Source organism: Cavia porcellus, unplaced genomic scaffold (genome assembly GCF_034190915.1).
Source record: "Cavia porcellus strain 051 isolate PalLab524CR breed Dunkin Hartley unplaced genomic scaffold, mCavPor4.1 scaffold_33, whole genome shotgun sequence".
Classification (NCBI taxonomy): Eukaryota; Metazoa; Chordata; class Mammalia; order Rodentia; family Caviidae; genus Cavia; species Cavia porcellus.
The window spans coordinates 23,495,151-23,515,079 of NW_026947516.1; the positions used below are offsets into that span (position 1 = coordinate 23,495,151).

A 19,929-nucleotide genomic window follows, 5' to 3' on the forward strand; every position below is an offset into this window, starting at 1 on the left:
CCTTCACTTCAGTCCCTGACAATTCACTAGGCTGCTGGATACCTCTAAGGCTCCTGATGGCCATACTCTTTTTAAAGTGAGGAAGTTACAACATTTGAATATAACTTAAAATTGTCTTATTGTGAAATGTGAATCATGCATATACCTGTGTATCACTTGATTTCTGTAATCTAGAGTTGCTGACTGTCAGTCTTTGTGTTTATGATGATACATAGTGTGTCCCAAATGAGTTCAGTTATTTTTAAGATAGGTGTGATGGTATGCCACACTTACAGTCTCAGCTCCTCAGAAAGCTGAGGTGTGAGGATAGCTTGAGCATAGGAATTCAGAGTCAGCCTGAGCAATCTAGGGAAACCCTGTCTCAAAAAAATTTCTTTTTTTTTTTTTTAGACATGATCTCACTATGTAGTTTAGGCTGGCCCTGAACTCATTATGTAGCCCAGGTTTGCCTCGAAATTGTGGCAGTCCTCCTGCCTCAGCCTCTGAAGTGCTGGAATTAAAACTGTCTCAAAATTATTGTGTGTGTGTGTGTGTGGTACCAGGGATCAACTCACAACCTCGCGCTTGCCAGGCAGGTGCTTATGCCACTGAGCTAAATCCCTGGCCCCTGTCTCAAAATTCTTAAGCTTTCAAGCAATGCTAAACCACAAGTGCTCTGCCATTGAGCTATATTCCCTGCTCTTTTTTTGTTTTTGCATTTTTTTTTGAGACAGGTTGTCAGTAAATTGCCCAGTTCAGGCTTGAATTTAGGATCCTCCAGCCTTAGCTTCTCAGGTAGTGGGGATTATAAGTATGTGACCCTGGCTTGCTGTGTTCTTCAGTTATTCCTTTCAGGGGGCTATGACAATCATTTAGTAATTCTCAACACATTCCTTTCTTAACTTGATACGTAGTTTGCAAAGAATATCTTTTGGTGATTCTCAATACATTCCTTTCTTAACTTGATACATAGTTTACAAAGAATATCATTTGGTAATTCTCAACACATTACTTTCTTAACTTGATACATAGTTTACAAAGAATAAATTACCCTGTGGAGTTCTGAGTTGTGACCAGTGCCCTCAGTTGTGTGACCATCACTACCATCAGGTTTTTATAGCAGCTGTCTAAATGACATCAAACTGGATTGTGGTCTGGTTTCACTTTCTTCCACTTGTAGGTTTAGGGCTCTATTAAGCAAAACTAGAAGGCCAGTTTATGTATGAAGGAAAACTGTACAGCCTAAGCCTGGCTCTTACCTTCTCTGAGGCTGGGGGGAGAATATGTCAGTGTGTGTGCTTTCCCTTGTAGGGAGCTGCAGAGAGCATCTGAGTGTAAGGACACGGAGCTTTGGCAATACCACATACAGACCTGGCATGGCTGGATTTGTGGAGTGATGTGACCCACAGTTGCTAGAGGAGGTGGGCTGGAAATGTAGCTTCTGTCTTGGACCTCATCCCTGCCTGTGTGAAACAATAATGGGAATGATTAACTACCTTATGGAGCATCAGTAGCTCTTGCCAATTGTGGGAGAGAGTTCTAGGAGAGAAGGCAATAGAGAAGGGCCTTGATGGTGAGGTGTGGAATTTTCAAACTTTATAATTAAAATTACATTTGGCCCAAATAAAAATTCACCTCCTGATTTCAGAAAGCAGGTGCTGTTTGAATGTGAGAGTTGAAAGGAATGGGAACAGATTCTTTTGTTCCAATCTTAGCTTTCTTAGGGGAAACTTCAAGACAATGGTGATAGCTGGCCAGGCTGAGTCGGCATTGCAGTCTGGTGAAGGCCTAGTCACTTTCTCACTGCTGAGGTATAATACCTGACCTCCACAGTGTAAAGGAGGGGATATTTAATTTGGGTCATGGTTTCAGGGGATTCAGTTTGTGGTTGGCTAGTTCCAGGAGACAGATACAGTAGAAGGATGGGTAGCTGGATAGCAGAGCAGGGAAACAACACCAGAGAGGAAGGGACCAGGGACTACGTATAGTACCCAAAGTCATGCTTCCATTACCCACCCAGACACACTCAGGAGTGTGCTTCACTGTTCTCCCAGATGGATCCCAAGCCAATCATTGGCATAGGTAAGGTCAACATTACATCACATAGAGTCTGTGTACAAGACACTTAACATTGTGAAGTCTTCAGAAAGTCTGCACAACATCCAGCATGCCCATGGCCTGAGTTTTTGCAGTTGAGTCTTTTTTGGGGGTACCAGGGATCTAACCCTCAACCTTGTCCTTGCAAGCGCTTAAACCACTGAGCTAAATCCTTTGCCCTCTAGTTAAGGTTTTTGAAATTTAAAAAAAAAAAACCAAAGAACAACATCATATTCCAAAGTCACAAGTAAAGACAGTTTTATTTCTGGATGTTTGCGAATTGCCTATTTCCTTAGGGTTACCTCTGATAGACATCAGTTGTTAAGGAATGTTGTAGCCCTTAAAGATACAGCAAGACTATGACTGAAGCATGATTTCCTGCCTTGTATCAGGCTGCATGGAATCTTAGGTTTTAGTCTGCATACCTCCCTAGATTCGCAGGGCTAGTAAGGTTGGATCACTAGAGCTAATCTGCTTATGCTTGCAGGGCTTCTTACTTTACTGGGTCAGCAATTAAATAGCAGTACATGAATATGTGTGATGTCATGAACTGACATTGGTTCTGGGTTCTGTACAAGAATCTTGCAAAGTAATGACTCCATTTTATGGTTGAGGAAGTTGAGTTTGTTAAGTGAGAAGTGTCCTGACTAGCAAGTTTGGGTGGAGCAGAAAGGCTGGGGTGGAGGATTTGTAGGAAGAGGCTGGTGGGAGGATTATTTTGAGGAATCTTAGGTAGTGTTTCTTTTACCTTGTCCTGGAACCGAAAGTGTTTCAGATTATGATTTTTTTGGATTTTGGAATATTTACATAAGTATAATGAAACATGAGGATGGAGCCTATATTTAAAAGCAGTCATTTGTATGTCATGTATACCTTACATAGTGTGAAGTTTATTTTATGCAATATTTTTTGTATACTTGTGTTTTGACTACAACCCATCACATGACTTCAGGTGTGGAATTTTTTGCCAGTTGTTTCCATGTTGGTGGAAGAAATTTCAGGATTGGGACCATTTCATAGTTTGGATTTTCAGATGGGCAAAGCTTATTCTGTATATCCATCAGAGAAAATAGAGAAGGCATGAGGACAATTGTGATTTCACACTTGTGGCTGGAATAGTGCTGGGAGCAGACGGAAGAGGCAGGGCCCACCTGGATATATAGATGTGGATTTCAGCTGTCTGGAGTTGATGCTCAGGGTCAGAGAGTGAGGTTCTGGAAAAGAAGCCTATAACTGCATCTGCAGTAGAACATGATGCAGGCAGAGGAAACATGGGCCTTGGTTCTTTTTTCTCTCTGCCTGTCTTCCCTTTCCTTCTTTTGGTGGCAGTGTATTTAATTTATACCAGCTGATTAATTCCAAGTTACTATTGAACAAAGCAGGCAGTGGTCTGGAATTGCCGTATTTAGTAGATAAAGAACTCATTTTGTCTTAAGAGAGGTCTCTATGTTTTGGAAGGCTGTGAGTGATTTACTAGTTACAACATATTATTCTTGCCTGTCCACTGAAGCGAGTTTTCTAAGTTCTGCCAAACAATTTGGCCTAGTTTAGATGACTGTGTACTTAAAAGTGGTGAATGTATGACTTAATCATTTGGACCTGCTTTCACCTTGTCTTCTGATCGGTAGGCATCTATGATAATTATGGTTTCAATGTAGAATGTCCCCCAAAGCCTTGCGCATTCAGAGTTTGGGGGCTTTTGGAAGGTGATTGGATCATGGGGGCTCTGTATACCTGACTTGGTAGCAGGTGGGTCACCAGTAGCCTGATCTAGAAGGGTATACTCTTAACACTGGCTTCTTTCTCTGCTTCTTGACTGGCATGGTTTGAGCAGCTTTCTTCTATCATTCCCTTTCTCGCCATGTAAGTCACACCCATTCTAGGAAACAATGAGCCAAAATAAACCTGTTCTCATTTAAATTGTGGTTGTTAGGTTTTGTGTGCTAGTGATGAGAAAGTGACGAAGATAATGATTCTGATCTGTCTTGTGTTTCCAGGTTTGGGTACACTTTGATCTCAGGCTTAATATTTTTTTTAAAGAGAAAAAACGAAAAAGATACAGAATTTCAAAACAAGGTAATAGATTAGCAATGGGCAATATATTGCATATTGTTATCTTCAAAATAGTTGCTATAAGATAGGCATGAAAAATTGATCAAACAATACAAGCACAAACCATTCTTTTAAAAAATATACTAATAGAAATTAGTATAATTATCTTTGCTCTCTTGTGTGTGCATATATATGTATATTTTTTTCTTTTCCCCTTTTTTGTCCTTTCTCTCATCCCAGTTCTTTCTTTTTGAGCAATTTTTTCCCATTTCACAATATCTACTGTAATTTTGGATCTATTCTTTCAGTTTCTTACACTAGGGAGGCAACACGATGCTTACCCATGTGAGTGATTTATTTCATTTTTGAATATTTTCACGATGTTTAAGAGTGCCTAGAAGTTCTCAAGGGATTGTATTTTCCCCTTTTTCCCCTTGGGGTACTGGGGTATGGATTGTCTTTTTGACAAAGGAAAAACACCACTGACCTTTAGTGGACATGGCTGGTATCACCAAAGCCCTGTGAGGCACAGAGCAGCCCTTTATACCATATTGTCAGTCTCATCCCTAATATTGAAGAATGCTGATAGAGCAAGTCCAGTTTGTGTGGTCATGTTACATTTTCTCTACTAGACAGGCACAAATGTTTAGATTTTCAGTTATTTATATGTAAGTTTTTCGAGGGAGTTTGATGGAATTACCCTATGCCTTCAGTTAGTGAATTTTGGACTTTTAGACTTTCTGGTTTTGTTTGTTTGTTTTTGTTTTTATGGTGGCAAAGATCAAACTCAGGGCCTCAGAGGCTCTTTGTTGTGGTAAACATTTTCATTAACTTTGGTGACTTGAGTATATTTATTATGGAGATGGTAGAATTGGTTTTTCGTTTTCTTACACTTTGGGTGGTGGGGATTGAACCCGAAGTCTCACATACACTAAGCATGTACCCTGCCATTGAACTAGACTCTTAACCCTTACTTGGCCATTTTTAGCCACAGCTACACGTTGGTTATTTTCCTGGGAGCCGTTAACAATAACCAATGCCCAGATCTCACCCCCACATTCTCACTTAATTGGTTTAGAGTGTGGCATTGGAAGTTTTAAAAACTCCCCAGGTGGTTATAAAAATGTGCAGCTAAGACTGAAAATTGCTGGTCTAGTTGTTCTAGAAACTCTGCAAAAGTAATAAGGATGAATTCAGCCAAATGAAAAAAATTTTCATTTTTACCCATGAAACACTGAGCACCTTAGGTCAAGATGACTAAGCCAACCACTGTTTTAAGCTAGTAGAACATGTAACTTTAGCTTGCAGTTTTCACTCTAGTTCTAGAAAAGAGATACGAGGGAGTTGGTTGGTTTAGTCTTAGCTCCCCGTTTTAGTCTTTTCCAAGGCCTGGAAGCAGTTGAGATAAGGGAAGCTCTGATCAGGAGGAAAGTGAATCTGAAGTGAATCTGAGACAAAATGGTATGGTCCCCTTAGTCCTCTGCAGGCACCTTCCTGGCAGGGCTGGTGCATTCAGACGCCTGTGGGAACCAGGCGGCCCACAAATATGCTGGGCATGTGGGTGAATGTAGAACTGGCTGCCATAGATACTGTGCTTTCCGACTTGGCCTGTTTTGCTGAAGTGGAGGTGGATGAATGGGTAAGACCATAGTGTGAAAGCAAGTAACACATTAAAAAAATTTGATACTGTTTTCAGTTTGAAACATGGCCAAAGGGTTTCCTTTAGCCCACACAAGGCCTTTCTACTAATTGTACCAGCGATAAAAGGGGATAGAGCCATGCTTAGCTTGGTGAGGAGTCAAGGCTTTGCATGGGTCAAAGCTTTCTCCTTTCCCTGGCCCAAGGGATGGAGTCCCCCCAACTCAGTCCCCTAACTGGAGTCCTCTTTACCAGCATGGGGGATTTGTCTTCTGTTTCATAACTGGTCCACAGACTTGAGTCTTGAGGCCTTTTACGAGGAGTAATCATTTGTTTATACACTTTCAAAACAGAAAACGGCTAGGCTAGCCAGAGAGGGATTACATAATTACATAGTGGCTTTCACATTCAGGGTAAATTCTACTAGGATGGATGTGTTTTTCTCCACCATTCTGTACTTAGCTCCGTCCCCTGCATGGTCAGGTGACCTACCAGGCTCTGATGACAAACAAACTGAACTGAACAAGGTTTGTTCTTTTTATCAAGTTTGAAAACAAATTTTTTTGGAGCTGAGGAACTCAGTCTTAACTGCTACAGTTGTGAAGCTATATTTCAGGCCTTCCCCTTTAATTTCCTGAAGGCAGGTTTAGAAAAGCAAGCTAAATTATTTTCTCCCAGATCAATTTCCTAAATGCACAGTTTTGCTAGGAGTGAGAATTCAGTGATTCATTGGGCCACTGTTCCTACTTATGGATGCTTATGTTGCACTGGGTATGTGATGTGGCTTCTTGCCAGTATTCTTCCTGATGCAGGGCTTTTTCCTGGAAACAGCCTCAATTTGTCCTTTTTGGCTTTTTTTTTTAAGTCCAGAAATCAAACTCAAGATCTCAAGCTTGCCAGATAGGCACTTACACCACTGAGCTAAATCCCTGGCCCTTTTTGGCATTTGAATTACCTGTCCTGTCCATCTTTCTAATTGTTTTCTGTCTGTCATGAGGAGGCTTGTCATCCACTACCCTGACACGGTGTCTGGCACTACCCAGGTTCCTCTTCTGTGGTTTTAGCTGTGCCCTGGCATTGCACTGTGAGGGGAAGAAACCCTTTCCCTGGGAGAGAGAGAACACCTGTTTGTGATGTTTTCTCAGATCTCAGGGCTGTTGGAATCCTCTGCTTTCTGTCATCCTCTTCTTACACAGTTGCTGGGACTGCAACAGATCTTGAAACCGTGGCCCGATTATTTTCTACCTACTCCTGCTTTGGGAGCTTGAGGGTACATGTTGTCCATCTAGTTATTCTAAATATCACCATGAAGTTTGCTTTTGCTATCCTGATGGACCTGCCTTTTGCAATTCAGAAGAGTAAAAATTAAAGTTTCAATGCCATTTTTGTTACTATTCCTTTTGTTACTTTTTATTGAGTAAAGTTGAAAAAATTAGTTTTTGATGGGTGGTATTAGTTTACTAGGAGAGCTGCAACAACGAAGTATTACAAATTGGATGGCTTAACAACAAAAATGCATTCTCAGGGTTCTGGGGGTCAGAAATCTGAGATCAAAGTGTGGGAGGGCAGTGCTCCCTCGAAGGTGCAATAGGAGAAGCCTTCCTTGATACATCTTCTAGTTTCTGATGGATCCTGATGGGCCCTGGCTTTGCGCAGCTATGGCCGTTACCATTGCAGTCTGTTTCTGACTTCATATCACCTGCTACTTGTACTCTCTATGTTCTCTTTTGTCTCTTATGAGAACATGTGGTGTTTGATTTAGGGCCCACCTGGATAATGCAGATGCTCTCAAAATTCACAGCGTAATTGCATCTGCAAAGACAAAAGTCTTTATTAGGCAAAGGCCTAATAAAATTATGTTCCCAGGTTCTGAAGTTAGGATGTATGTAGACTTATCTTTTGAGAGCTACCATTCCACCTATTGCAGTGGGGAAAGCTGATCTTCATTTGTTTTTATTTTTTATTTTTAAAATCCATTTTATTTCAAAGAGAAAAAAAATTTCAAAACACAATGATCAGGGGGCAACAGTGGTACATACATTGCACATTGCCTTCCCCAAATCAGGCACCCCAGCGCACAAGACATCTGCTGTCAAGCCGTCTGAACAGTACCAAGGTTGATCTTAAATCGCAGTGAATTCAGGTGAGAATAAGACATTTCTGCCCTTCAATTTGGCCTCTCAACTCCTATCCCCTTCCGTTTATGGCCTTCATTCTTTCTTATGATGCAGTTGAAAAGTCTTAGAGATACAGTGTCAAAAATCACTGGAGATACTTTTTTTCCTACCAGAAACACACTATGCATAGTGAAAAAGTGCTTTATTTCCAGTTCAATTTTGGCATCACTGAGTTTATGGCAGGAATTCTAATGTACTCTTCTGGGGATCACACTGCAGCCAGCAACGAACCTTTCTGTTTTTTCTTGTGTCTCAGTTCAGGTCACAGGGGTGCTTTGTTTTGATGCTTTCCAGGCTGCATCATGAGGGGAGCTAGCCTGCAGAGGCTGGGTGGGGGACAGTAGAGAGCAGTTCCTCTTGTTGCATCCAGGTCCTTCCTTTGACTGCTGTCAGGAAGTGACTGCTTTGCTATTGTAACTCTAGAACAAATTGTATTTTGCCTGCCTTTTAAAGATTGTTATATTGGATGTTTTTGAGGATCGTAACTTCCAAACTGACCCTCTTAGAAGTTCATGTGTTTTACTAGGGAACACTACTCTACTTAGCGGGGCAGGATATGAGATTGGGGCAGGGTGGGAAGGATGGAATATCCATAACTCAATCAGATAGTTCCATATAGAGTTGTTCTGTTTCACATTTAGCACTGTTACTGAGTGTACCTGTTTAATCTCTTTTTTCCACTTACATAAGCAGTGCATCTGTTTTGTAAAACACCTGCCAAGTAAAAATATTTCAAATCATTTGTCATAACTGTCCACAGTTAGTGACCACCCCTTTTAGGACTGTGTATCTTCATTAATTATTGAACCTGGAGAGGAGTCTTACTTGACTTTCTTTGGTTTCTGGTTAAACTGAATACATATTGTGTTATGCTATCTTTACTTAGGCTATCTCTGTGTACTTCTCTTTGGCGCAGTTGTTTTTGGTCATTTTTTGTGTTCTTAGTGGGTAACCAGATATTCTGTATTGCCTTTCCTTGCAGACAGGAAAATACTTGTAGCTCATGATAGAGAGGGGAAGTGATGCTGGCAAGTCTTTGTCCAGGTTTTTTTTTTGTAAGATTCCGACACTATGTCTCATTAGCTTTCAATCTGAATGTTTCTTTTTATCTTACCTTTTTCTCTCTGCTTTGCAGCTGATGGTGAGACCATTCTAAAAGGTCTACAGTCCATTTTCCAGGAACAGGGCATGGCGGAGTCAGTACATACCTGGCAGGACCATGGCTACCTAGCAACGTACACAAACAAAAATGGCAGGTGAGGTGTTTTGATGCTTCCTCTTCAGAACTGGTCTCAAGAAAGAGCAGAGATGGGGGCAAACTAGTAGCCGGGAATGATGTCCAGGTATTTGATTCTTTGACATCTCAGGGATAGTGGAGTTCAGTGCTTCTCGATCCTAGCTGGATGTACATTAGAATCTCCTGGACAGAGCTTTCACATAATACCCCTGCCTGACATTTCCCTCTAGAGGTTGTGAGATCATCGGGCCTGGATGCCGTTTTTTTTTTTTTTTTTTTTTTTTTTTATCTTTTATTTTTATACCAGGGTTCGAACTCATGACCTTACACTTGCTAGGCAGGGCTCAGCTAAATCTCCAGCTTTTTTGTTTGTTTGTTTTTTTATACCTGGAATCAAACTCAGGACCTTGTTGAGTTCAGGACTGCTTGCTAGGCAGGCAGTGTACTGTTGAGCTGTATCCCTGGCCCAACCACCTGTGTTTTTGTAAAGCCCCAGCATTTCTATTATGTGACTTGAATTAAGAACCCCCAGCTGCATAGGCAGTATGAAATGGCAGGCAATAATCCAAGTTATTAAGTAGGTTCCTGAGCTGCTTCCCCCAAGACTTTCTGCTATAGTGGATTTGGGATGATGACCTCTGATTGCATTTCTAGCAAGCCCTCAGGTCCTGATGCTACTGGTTAGGAGAGACTATCTATTAATACCGACTGTGGAAACATGTAGGGTGATAACATCTACAAATGGCTGAACAGAGAGTTGAGATGGTCCTAGAGTTAAGTCTTTTAGACTTTGTATAGTCAGCATGTAGTTGAAGTAAATGTGTTCTGGAGAGTGGGAAAGAGAACCTGAATTAAAGACTAGGCTTACATCCTGGCAGTTTAATCAAGCAGCAAGCTTGAGAAGGTGATCTGGGGAGTTCTCACATCAGTGTGTTGCCTTTGGGAGATGGGGCAGGGCGAGGGGCCCCGGAGGAAGGCAAGACTGGGAAGTTGGCACAAGCACAAAGGCTATAGTGATTGAAGTGGCTTCAGTGTTACCCAGGACCAATTCTGATTGCTGCTCCAGAGGCAAACAAGTGAAGTTACTTTCCCCCTTGTTTCATGGCTCAGTTTGGGCTGCTCGGTTTATAGTCACTGCAATGTCACAGCCAGTTATAGCAACCCTAGCAGACCCCTTTTACACAGCCAGCTGTGCCACATGGCTCCCTTCATATCCCACTTTTTCTTCTATTAAAAGGAAGAGTAACCACCCCCATTATCTTTGAGAGGTCCAGAAGACAAAATAGTATGAGGAGGAAACTTGCTTTTTGAGTCCTCTCACCAAGTCTGTTTTTCTTTAAATCTCCATGACCCACCTTTGTGGCACTAATTTGAGTTCTGTGTCTAATGTTTTGTGAAGACATACCAAGCCCAGATCTGGAGTGTAACTATGTGACCAACTTTCCTATATGTGGTCAGCAGATTCCTCAGTTGTAAGAGTATTTCTTCCTTTTTTTTTTTTTTTTTTGGACTGGGGATTCAACTCATAACCTTGCATTTGCCAGGCAGGTGCTTATGCCACTGAGCTAAATCCCCAGCAAGTATTTCTTTTTTTTTTTTTTTTTTTTAATTTTTTTTTTTTTTTTTTTTTTGTCTTTTTCCTTTTTATCGGTACCGGGGATCGAACTCACGACTGCCTGCTTGCAAGGCAGGCGCTTATGCCACTGAGCTAAATCCCCAGCCCTCCAGCAAGTATTTCTTCCTTATCGGTGACCCAAAGACAGGGCCACAACCAAGCTTTTCCCTGTCCTCCATGATGTGGCCCATTTAACAGGGTGTATCCTAGAAGCAGAGGGGCTTCAGCTGTCCTCCAGCCCCTTTCTTGCTCCCGTCTCACGGTTTTTATTGTGGGTCATCCTTTGTGAGGGGTGGGGTGGCCCAGAAAATGGGCAGTCTGCCACCTTTGTGGGTTCCTCTTTTTTCCTGGGTAAAAAGTTCTCTCATGCCATCTCCTACAGGCCTTTTCAGCTGAGCGCTGCCTATCGCACTACTTTAAGTTCCTACCAAGTACATCGATTCCATTCGTATAGAGGACTTAGAATTTCTGCTATAGTGGATTTGGGAAAAAATTCCCAGAAGGGAATTTTTGAGTGATGAGAGCTGTTTGGAAATTGCTTCTGAAAGCAGAATAAATACAAAAATGAACATGCTTAGTTTAAAAAAAATGTTTTCCATATTTGTCTCTCACTGCCACTCTTCCCATCCTTTGTGCTGCTGCAGGAGGGGGAAGGAAGGATGATCCACTCTTTCAGATGTAGACAGCTTGTGTCTGGGCCTGAACTTAATTTTGAGGCCATTTAAGGTTTGAAGGTGAAAATTAATTTTGTTTTTTAATCCATGCATACTACCAATATTCTCTCAACAGAATTCATCTTCTAATTTAATATTTTTCAAATGCTTCTTGACAGCTTACATAAAGTAATTAATTTTATAACTCTGGCAAAATACACATCTGTGTATATTTGATACAAGTATACATGTGTAATCAACACAAACTTTCAATGCACATCGTTTTTATTTTAAAATAACAGCTTTTTTTGAACTAAAGTTTGCATACCACCTAATTTACAAACTTAACAGTGTAAGATTCAGTAGCTTTTAGCACAATGACAGTTATACAACCATAAATACAATCAAATTTAGATCATTTTTGTTATCCTGAAACAGAACACTCACTTTAGCTGTCTTCAAGGGATGTTTTATTATATGTGATATACTCATCTATGTTATTTAAAAAGGACTGGTCAGATCCACCAAATTAGGGGCCAGAAAACTTGCTATAAGAAACTACATAAGGGTGTTGTCCCATATCTTTTTTCTTAAACAACTCTTAAAATGTACAACCATTCTTAGCCTAGACAATGCAGGTCTGGTGGTGTTTGGTGCCACTTTCTAAATAAAGCCTCCATAAGTGACTGGTAACTTCAAGGAGAGGCCCTGAAAAGAAAGCCAGGGTTAGCTGTGTAATGCAGGGGTAAGAACACAGTAGTCTTTTTTAGTTTTTTTTTTTTTTTTATTTTAAAGAGATTAAGACAAAAGAGGACACAACAAAGCAGATCAGAACAGAGCAATATAAGCAACATAGTATTCACCACAAGACAACCCGATATTAACAGTAGCTACCATAATGTCTCTTTCGTAGAATTGAGGCACCCTCTTTTTCCTTTGGTGTGTCATGATACAATTTCTAACCTTAAAATTATCATTTCTTTTGTAGCTTTGCCAATTTGAGAATTTATCCACATGGATTGGTGTTATTCGATCTGCAAAGCTACGACAGTGACTCCCAGGGCAAAGAAGAAATTGATAACGTTGGTTTTTCACTATTTATCTCTTATTTGTTCATTTATTTAAGCAAAATTTTACTTTCACTTAAGGGTCATAAAATCTATTTAGTTTAATGATGTAGAATTTTTATTTTAATTGCTGATTTAACTTGATTTTAAACTTCCCTCCCTTAGATAAGTAGTTTTAGAAGAGAAAATCATTGTTCCTTAGCTGGTTTTGGGAACCCGGCTGTTAGCTTTCCCTTTTAACTTTCCAAGTATGCTGATGATTTTGCTTTCTGTTGGAGGAGTATAGAACCTTCAACCAGGACTTTATACCTTCAATATGCTTTAGGTTTCTGCTTCCCAGTTGTTTTGTTGGTAACTCAGACTAAGGTTCGGTCAGCCCTGTGAGAGTCAATTGGTAGAATTGGGCCAAACCTGGAGACCACTGTAGGGATGGGAGGGGCCAGGTCATGGGTTGATGTCACAGCAGCTCTGTGAACCTAGTCTCAGGCTTGAGCTCTGGAATTTAGCTGTTTTATATAAGCCCATTGATTTCTTTTCTTTTAATTATAGCTTTTGAACAAAGTAGAAGAGAGAATGAAAGAATTGAGTCAAGCCAGTATTGGGCGGGTGAAGCGGTAAGTCCACTCTTGAATGTCCTTTTATATTTGTTTAGTGGTAAAATAATCAGAATGGCAGTGTTGCCTCCAAAGTGCCTATTTTAAGATGTGGAAAAGATCAAAGTCAGTGCCTGCCTCTGGCAACACTGAATTGAGCCCCTGGGTCCCTCACACTGAAACATAAGACACAGTGTATGAACAAAAACAGGTAGGGGACTGGACACAATGATGCTGAAAAGCAATGTGGGGTAATTCCAGTGAGCTGGAAGTACGCCAGTCAGAAACGCAGGTGGGGCTGCCCTACATCAGTGGGGAGCTGTAACCCTCTTCTCTCCAAAAGACAAAAGGACACGTTTCTCTCTGCTCAGGGTTCTGGGCTCCAGAGTAGAATTAAGCAGTTTACAGATACTTCTGATGTGGTGAAGGGTAAAAAAAAATGTTGCCTCAAAGCCTTCAAGATAGAAAACTTCCAGAGGTAGTGAGAATCGAGTGATCACCCGTCATTAGCTTCTATAGGTTAATTTTAATTATAGCTTTTGAACAAAGTAGAAGAGAGAATGAAAGAATTGAGTCAAGCCAGTATTGGGCGGGTGAAGCGGTAAGTCCACTCTTGAATGTCCTTTTATATTTGTTTAGTGGTAAAATAATCAGAATGGCAGTGTTGCCTCCAATTATTTTCCAATGGTAATAAAAAACAAGCTTTTCCCTGTCCCTTGGGAGTAGCTAACCACAGGTGGCCATTTGTTGTTCACTTGGGGATTGAACCCAGGGTCTTCTACATAGTAGGTACAGGCTCTCTCTCTGATCTGTATCCATAGCACTGCCTGGTTTGATTTAAAGTTAAAAATGAAGAAATAATTCATTTCCTGAGTTACATTAGCCTCATGTCAGGAGCTAGTGGTTACCATATTGTACATAGCACAGATACAGAACACTTATATTAGGTAGCTCTAAAGTGTCTGCTGGTGGTGCCAAGTCTAAAGAACTTTGATGGGCATAGCAGTTTAGATATTTATTAAAAGGGATAGGATCTAGTAGGTCATGGGATTTAAGTTCTTTGGGTACACAGTGTCTCATTCACATTAAGTTGCCCTTGCCCTGCCTTGGTGGCTTCTTATAAGGCTACAAGGCACCAGGAGGCCTGTCACTTGCTCATAAGTTTGGCTTATAGATGAGGAGATAGGAAAGAAGGGTTTTGCCAAGATCAATCTGTCACTGATGGAAACAATCACAACCAGAAATCAGAATACTGGTTTCTCTGCTTCATAGCAGTTTCCATAAGGGAATCCTTTTTGGCAAGAACTATGATGATTAAGCACTTAATGACTCACTACTGAGTTTGATCAGCCCATCAGAAAGCCCTGGGGCAGATGTAAGATAACAGGTAATTATTTAACCTTCTGTAGTTGGAAAGGGAAGCAGGAAACTAAGTTAAAAGAACAGAATAGGTGCAAAATTTGTCCACTTACTGAAATATGAGTGCACAGGTTTTTTAAATACCTGACCTAAGCTCAGTTAGGGCATCCTTAGCCATGTCTCTTAACCTTCCCCGTTTTTGTTTTTTTTTTTTGTTTTGTTTTGTTTTTTGGTGTGTGTGTGTAGTGGTAAGGATGGAACCATGGGCCTCATGCACATTAGGCTAGTACTCTACTAATGAGCTACATTCCAGCCCTTAGAATTGTGAATATGAAAACAACCAGGAATTTCTTACAGATTAACTAAATGAGAAAATACAGCGATGCTTTTTTCCTTATTATTAATTGGTTCCAGGAGGTGTTGTGAGTATCAAACCAAAATTGTTTTGATTGGAAAGAGTAGCCAGTCATGAGGCAATTGATACCAGCAAGTTCTAGCTTATTCATTGAGTACCAAACCAATGATGAATGTGGGAACAAAAGTTTCATGTCAGAATATGTCCTCTGTCCAACTTGAGGAATTAAAGGCAGGTAAGTACCAGGGTATGAGTGTATTTCATCAGATGTCTTCTGCAGTGGCCTCCTCATTGATATCCCTGTCTTCGTTCCCTACTCCTCTTCTCCTCCACCCCAACTTTAAACTTATAACAGTGGACAGGCTAATTTCATAACTAATCCATGTTCATTGTACCATCTTCAATGGCTGTCAACTACTACTTGGCTTGCTATTCCAGCAGAGACTCTCCACTGTACTTTGTGTTCCCTGCAGACAGACATCACCGACTTCCCCAATGCTTGCCTATTCAGTGGCACTTAGAGGCCTGTGCACATGGGGGTCCCAGGTGGGAACTCTCTTCCACACTTCGTGACAATATCTGAAACTGGGGACTCTACACACAAACGCCTCTAGACAAGGGGGCTTCATCTATGGTGAAGTGAGCAGGTACCCCTCTGTCTGGGCTTTAGCACTCAGAGTGGGGACTGGGCCTGGTAGGGCCTGGGAATGCAGCAGCCACCTGAATCGAGGTCATGGCTGTGACTTCTGCAAACCAAGCCAGGAAAGAGTGGCAGTGGTGGGGACAAGGACACTGGAGTCTCTAGCCTGGCTCAGTTGAGCTTCACTCTTGCTTTTAGGCAACCACAAAAATGTCTCTTTCCTCCTTTTTTTCTGCTCTGTTACCTCTTTTTAGAACTAGTGTTCTGTGATTCTTAAATCAGTGAAAAGATCCTAGAGCAGCCAAAATGTCCCTGTCCCCCATTCTTAAAAGATACCTCCACACGCACACCACTTCCTGCACACTTCATCTTTCCTGCTCACAGTTTTCTTCATCTGCAGCCGTTTGAGTTAGCAGGTTCCCACTGTGTGGGGAACTGAGTTGGCCCACTCTGATTTTTCTCAGGATTGCTTGCTTTAGGTGCGAGAAGCTAGAATATATTTCTGGCCTTCAGCATCATGAGAAGCCTGGTTCTTTTTATATTTTGGTGTAAGAGTTTTCTGAGACTAGAATCAAGCTACATTTCAAAATACAGAACTTGTTTTTGCTTGCCACAGTTTTCATATCTTTTCATAAAATAGGATGAAAGAATGAGAGCTTGGGAGTACCTCCTCATGTATGCCCATTGTTACCGGCCCCAAACAAGACAAAGACTTTGTTTTCCTGTTTGGGAAATGACATTGTTAGAAATGCAATCATTAACAGATAACTCAGTAACATCTCAAATTACTGTTCCCCTTTGTTGAATTAAATCTGAATTCTGGACTAAGAAGCTATAGGATTTATCTAACACTTACTTGCTCCATTCTACTTTCAAATGAAAAGGAACAAAAACAAAACTCAAATAAGTTTCTTGCACCCTATTCCCCACCCCCCATAAACACTCACCTTGCTGGGGATGGAGCCCAGCGCCCAAGCATGCTAGGTAAGTACTCTATTACTGAGCTACACCCCCCAGCCCAGTTTCATTTGTTAGGGAATTTCTGGAATTTACAGTGTGTCTGTATAGGTGGACACATTCCACCTGGTTCTCTGCAATCCGTTTCTAACTTTGAGCAGTGAAGTTTGAAGAGTTTCGTGGGCTCTGCAGCATCGCGTGGTAGCCCATTGCAGGAAGTACTCATTAAGCTGGGTTTATAAGAAAATGACTTCCACATTCTAGTAGATTCCTTATCAGTCTTCAAAACTATGTGTTGAGGTGGAGAAGAGAGCTCTTCAGCTTCACCCTGGCACTAGTGACACAACTGAGAATACAGAGTTTATTTTCAGTGGACGTGTGCCTGTTGCCTGTAGCTGCAGATTGTCTACCACATGGTAGGCTTCCTCCCCTGAAAGAGATGACTTTGTATTTGTCACCTTTGTGGTGGCTCATTTCCCCACCTCACACCTCTGTACTCCCCATGAAGACTGGAGGAGGCTCCTTTCCAGTCCTGTGTACCAGATGTCTGGGGCTGTCTTGACTGGGGCTTCACCTTTTACCAGAAAAACCAAACCTCTTTTTTTTTTTTTTTTTTTTTTTGTCTTTTTCATTTTTTTATCGGTACCAGGGATCGAACTCACGACCGCCTGCTTGCAAGGCAGGTGCTTACGCCACTGAGCTAAATTCCCAGCCCCTAGAAAAACCTCTTGTTTGCCTACCATGCCGAAAGCTGAATTTGTTCACCAGAAAGAAGTTGTTCACTGAGGGCTTGAAAGTTGTTCAGTGAGGGTATATTCATGGCAATTTGCGTTGTCTAGTGCTCATTGTAGATGTTAATATTTTCTTGAAGAAAGCCTCGTTAACTCATAACAGGTTCAGGCTGTATTCTTGGAAGCAGATGCGAAGGGAGTGGAAAGAGCCTTGTCAGTAAGGTGGAGGCAGTGTATTCCACCCATATGGGTGTCTGTGACTGGACGTCACCCTGACGTCATGCTGATTTACTGCTAAACACTGCTGTGCCTGAGAACACAAGCTCGCATGCTGCTCCTGTTATGTGTGCAATGTATTCTCAATTTTTTTGTGTTTCGGGTAGATTCTCCAAGCCTCTTTATAGGTCTTATTTTTTTCCTGTCACTTAGTGTCCTCTGCTGGTAATTTCTAGTATAGTCACCCTATCAAAAAGGAATACTGTATTTACGAAAGCATGGAGTGAGAAAATCAATCATTTTTTCAGCTATTCCAGTAATAATTGTTTTAAGCAAGAATCTTCTTGATGGGCCAGGGATGTAGCTCAGTGGTAGAGCACTTGCCTAGCATGTGCATGGCCCTGAGTTCAATCCCCAGCACCACCCAACACAAACACAAAAGTTTTTTAGATGTCACAGTCACTGTAAAGATTTATTGTAGGATCACCACTGTCATCAGGTTTCAGGTTTCACTGAGGGCCACCACATCCTGCTTAGTAACTTCAAAAGATGGGAAGGGACCTTTGTAAATGCAAAGGGAGAGATCCAGCTAATACCACTTTAGCAAGATGATCACACCCTGTTTCACCAGTAACAGCATAGGGACACCTTTTATGCTCTTGATGAGACATTTGTGTAGTGTGTGTCAAACTGAACCATGAACAAATTGGTTAAATCAACTTGGGCTTTTTCTGCACAATTCCTGTTCTAGACTTTTCGGAGATACCATGAAACATACCAGAATAAATCAAACAATATTCTAAGTAAGATGAGTAAAGAAAAATCTAGTAAAATACAGTGTATCAAACTTTATTCAAAAGCAGAACGGCTGTAAAGAACATAACTTAGACAGTTAGGGACAGTGAAGATGGGTTCTGTAATAAATACACTGGACCTTTGATTTACAAATTTAATTCATTCCTGAGGTCTGTTTGTAACTCAAGTTGTCAACTGAAGGCTCGCGCTCCTCTCCACAGCCTTCTAAGTCTCTCTCCTATATACAGAGACAGTGTCCTGTATGTCAGTGGCCTTAGACATTGGCCCAGGATATCTCAATGAACCCCATACAGGAAAGGATATTGCAGTGTTCTTTTCAAAACTCTTTAAGGGTTACATCTGTATCTGAGATGATCTGGAAGGACAAGTGGCCAGCATTCAGGTCATAACTCAAGACTGGTTGTAAGTTAAAAGTAAAATTCCAGTCATAAGCTAAGTTGTTCATGTGTCAGGCCAGTTGTAACTCAAGGGTCCACTGTAATGGGGTTGCATCCACATGGTCTTTTGTGACTGTGGTAACAGAATTATGCAGGCAGTCTTAAATGATAAATAGCTTCTAAAGTGCTAAGGGTGAAATGTCATGTCTACAGTTAACCTTTTATAAAAGACTATTTAAAGCATGCTAGAAAGGCTTTAATGTTTTTTTTTTTTTCTTGTCATTTTGAGACAAGGTTTTGGTATGCAGTTCAGGCTGGCCTTGAACTCACTTTGTTGCCTAGGCTAGCCTTGAACTTTCTAACCCTAACCCTCCTGCCTCAGCCTCTTTAGTGCTGGGATTACAGGAGTATGCCAACATACCTGGATTCAAAGGTTTTGAAAAACATAAACTCTGATATACATTAGTTGACATGTGGTAATTGTAATGATTGCATAAAGTAAATGCCCAAAACTTAGGTTCAATTTGTGCTATCAAGGAGCCTGCCTTCAGCATATGGCTTTGTTCTTCATGACTGGTTGCCCTGTAAGGTAGTGTTCTAGAAAGGTTCATTTCTCTTTCTCTGTCTTCTAGTTTGCCAACCATAGTTCGAGGAGGGGCCATCGACAGATACTGGCCTACAGCTGATGGGCGTCTGGTTGAGTATGACATAGATGAAGTAGTATATGACGAAGACTCACCTTATCAAAACATTAAAATTCTGCACTCGAAGCAATTTGGAAATATTCTCATCCTCAGTGGGGATGTTAGTAAGTACTCTACCCCTGTTCTGATTGCCTCTAAGGTGATAATGTGTTGGATGATCATACTTTCCTTACAAATACAATATCATAGATTTGTCCAAATTTGACTCTGACACTACTGTCTTTAGGATACGCACTTACAGCACGTTACCTTGTGGGTGGTCTGGGTTTTCCTGTAAACTTTGTCTTGACATTGCATTTTCTTGTGATGAGTAGTTAGATTGTATTTTTTAAAGTACAATTGCTTATTTAAAAAACACTCATCATAGAAAAATTCAAACCTAAGTACTGTGTGTACAGTAAATCTCCCTGACTTCAGAAGGAGTTCTGACCTGGAAGAACATTTGTAAGTTAAATTCATTTGTAATCCAAACAAGTGAGTCTTACACAGTATGCTTGTGAATCTTACAGCTGTGAAAGTTTGCAATTCAAATGTTCATAAGTCAGGGGGTTATTGTGAGTCAGTACGGCAAACTCACGTGTACTCATCATCACGCATTGATAATTATCAACCAGTTGCTGGCCAGTCTTGTTTCACCAAAACTGTAGTCCAGCTTGTCCTTTTCCT

At 41.0% G+C, this 19,929-nt stretch overlaps 1 protein-coding gene across 2 annotated transcripts in view; it reads left to right on the forward strand.

Annotated features, from left to right (window-relative positions):
• Sms (spermine synthase) overlaps nt 1-19,929 on the forward strand; it is a 48,181-nt gene that overhangs the window by 14,465 nt on the left and 13,787 nt on the right. Inside the window, exons 1-5 of one of the 2 annotated variants that reach the window (XM_023563629.2) lie at nt 7,891-7,909; nt 9,079-9,199; nt 12,437-12,530; nt 13,065-13,129; nt 19,192-19,367. In XM_023563629.2, the coding sequence (XP_023419397.1) occupies nt 9,132-9,199; nt 12,437-12,530; nt 13,065-13,129; nt 19,192-19,367 (403 nt within the window). In that variant the 5' untranslated portion in view covers nt 7,891-7,909; nt 9,079-9,131. Of the gene's footprint in view, nt 1-7,890; nt 7,910-9,078; nt 9,200-12,436; nt 12,531-13,064; nt 13,130-19,191; nt 19,368-19,929 lie in introns of those variants that run through there. The other variant, XM_063243057.1, reaches the window with a different exon arrangement.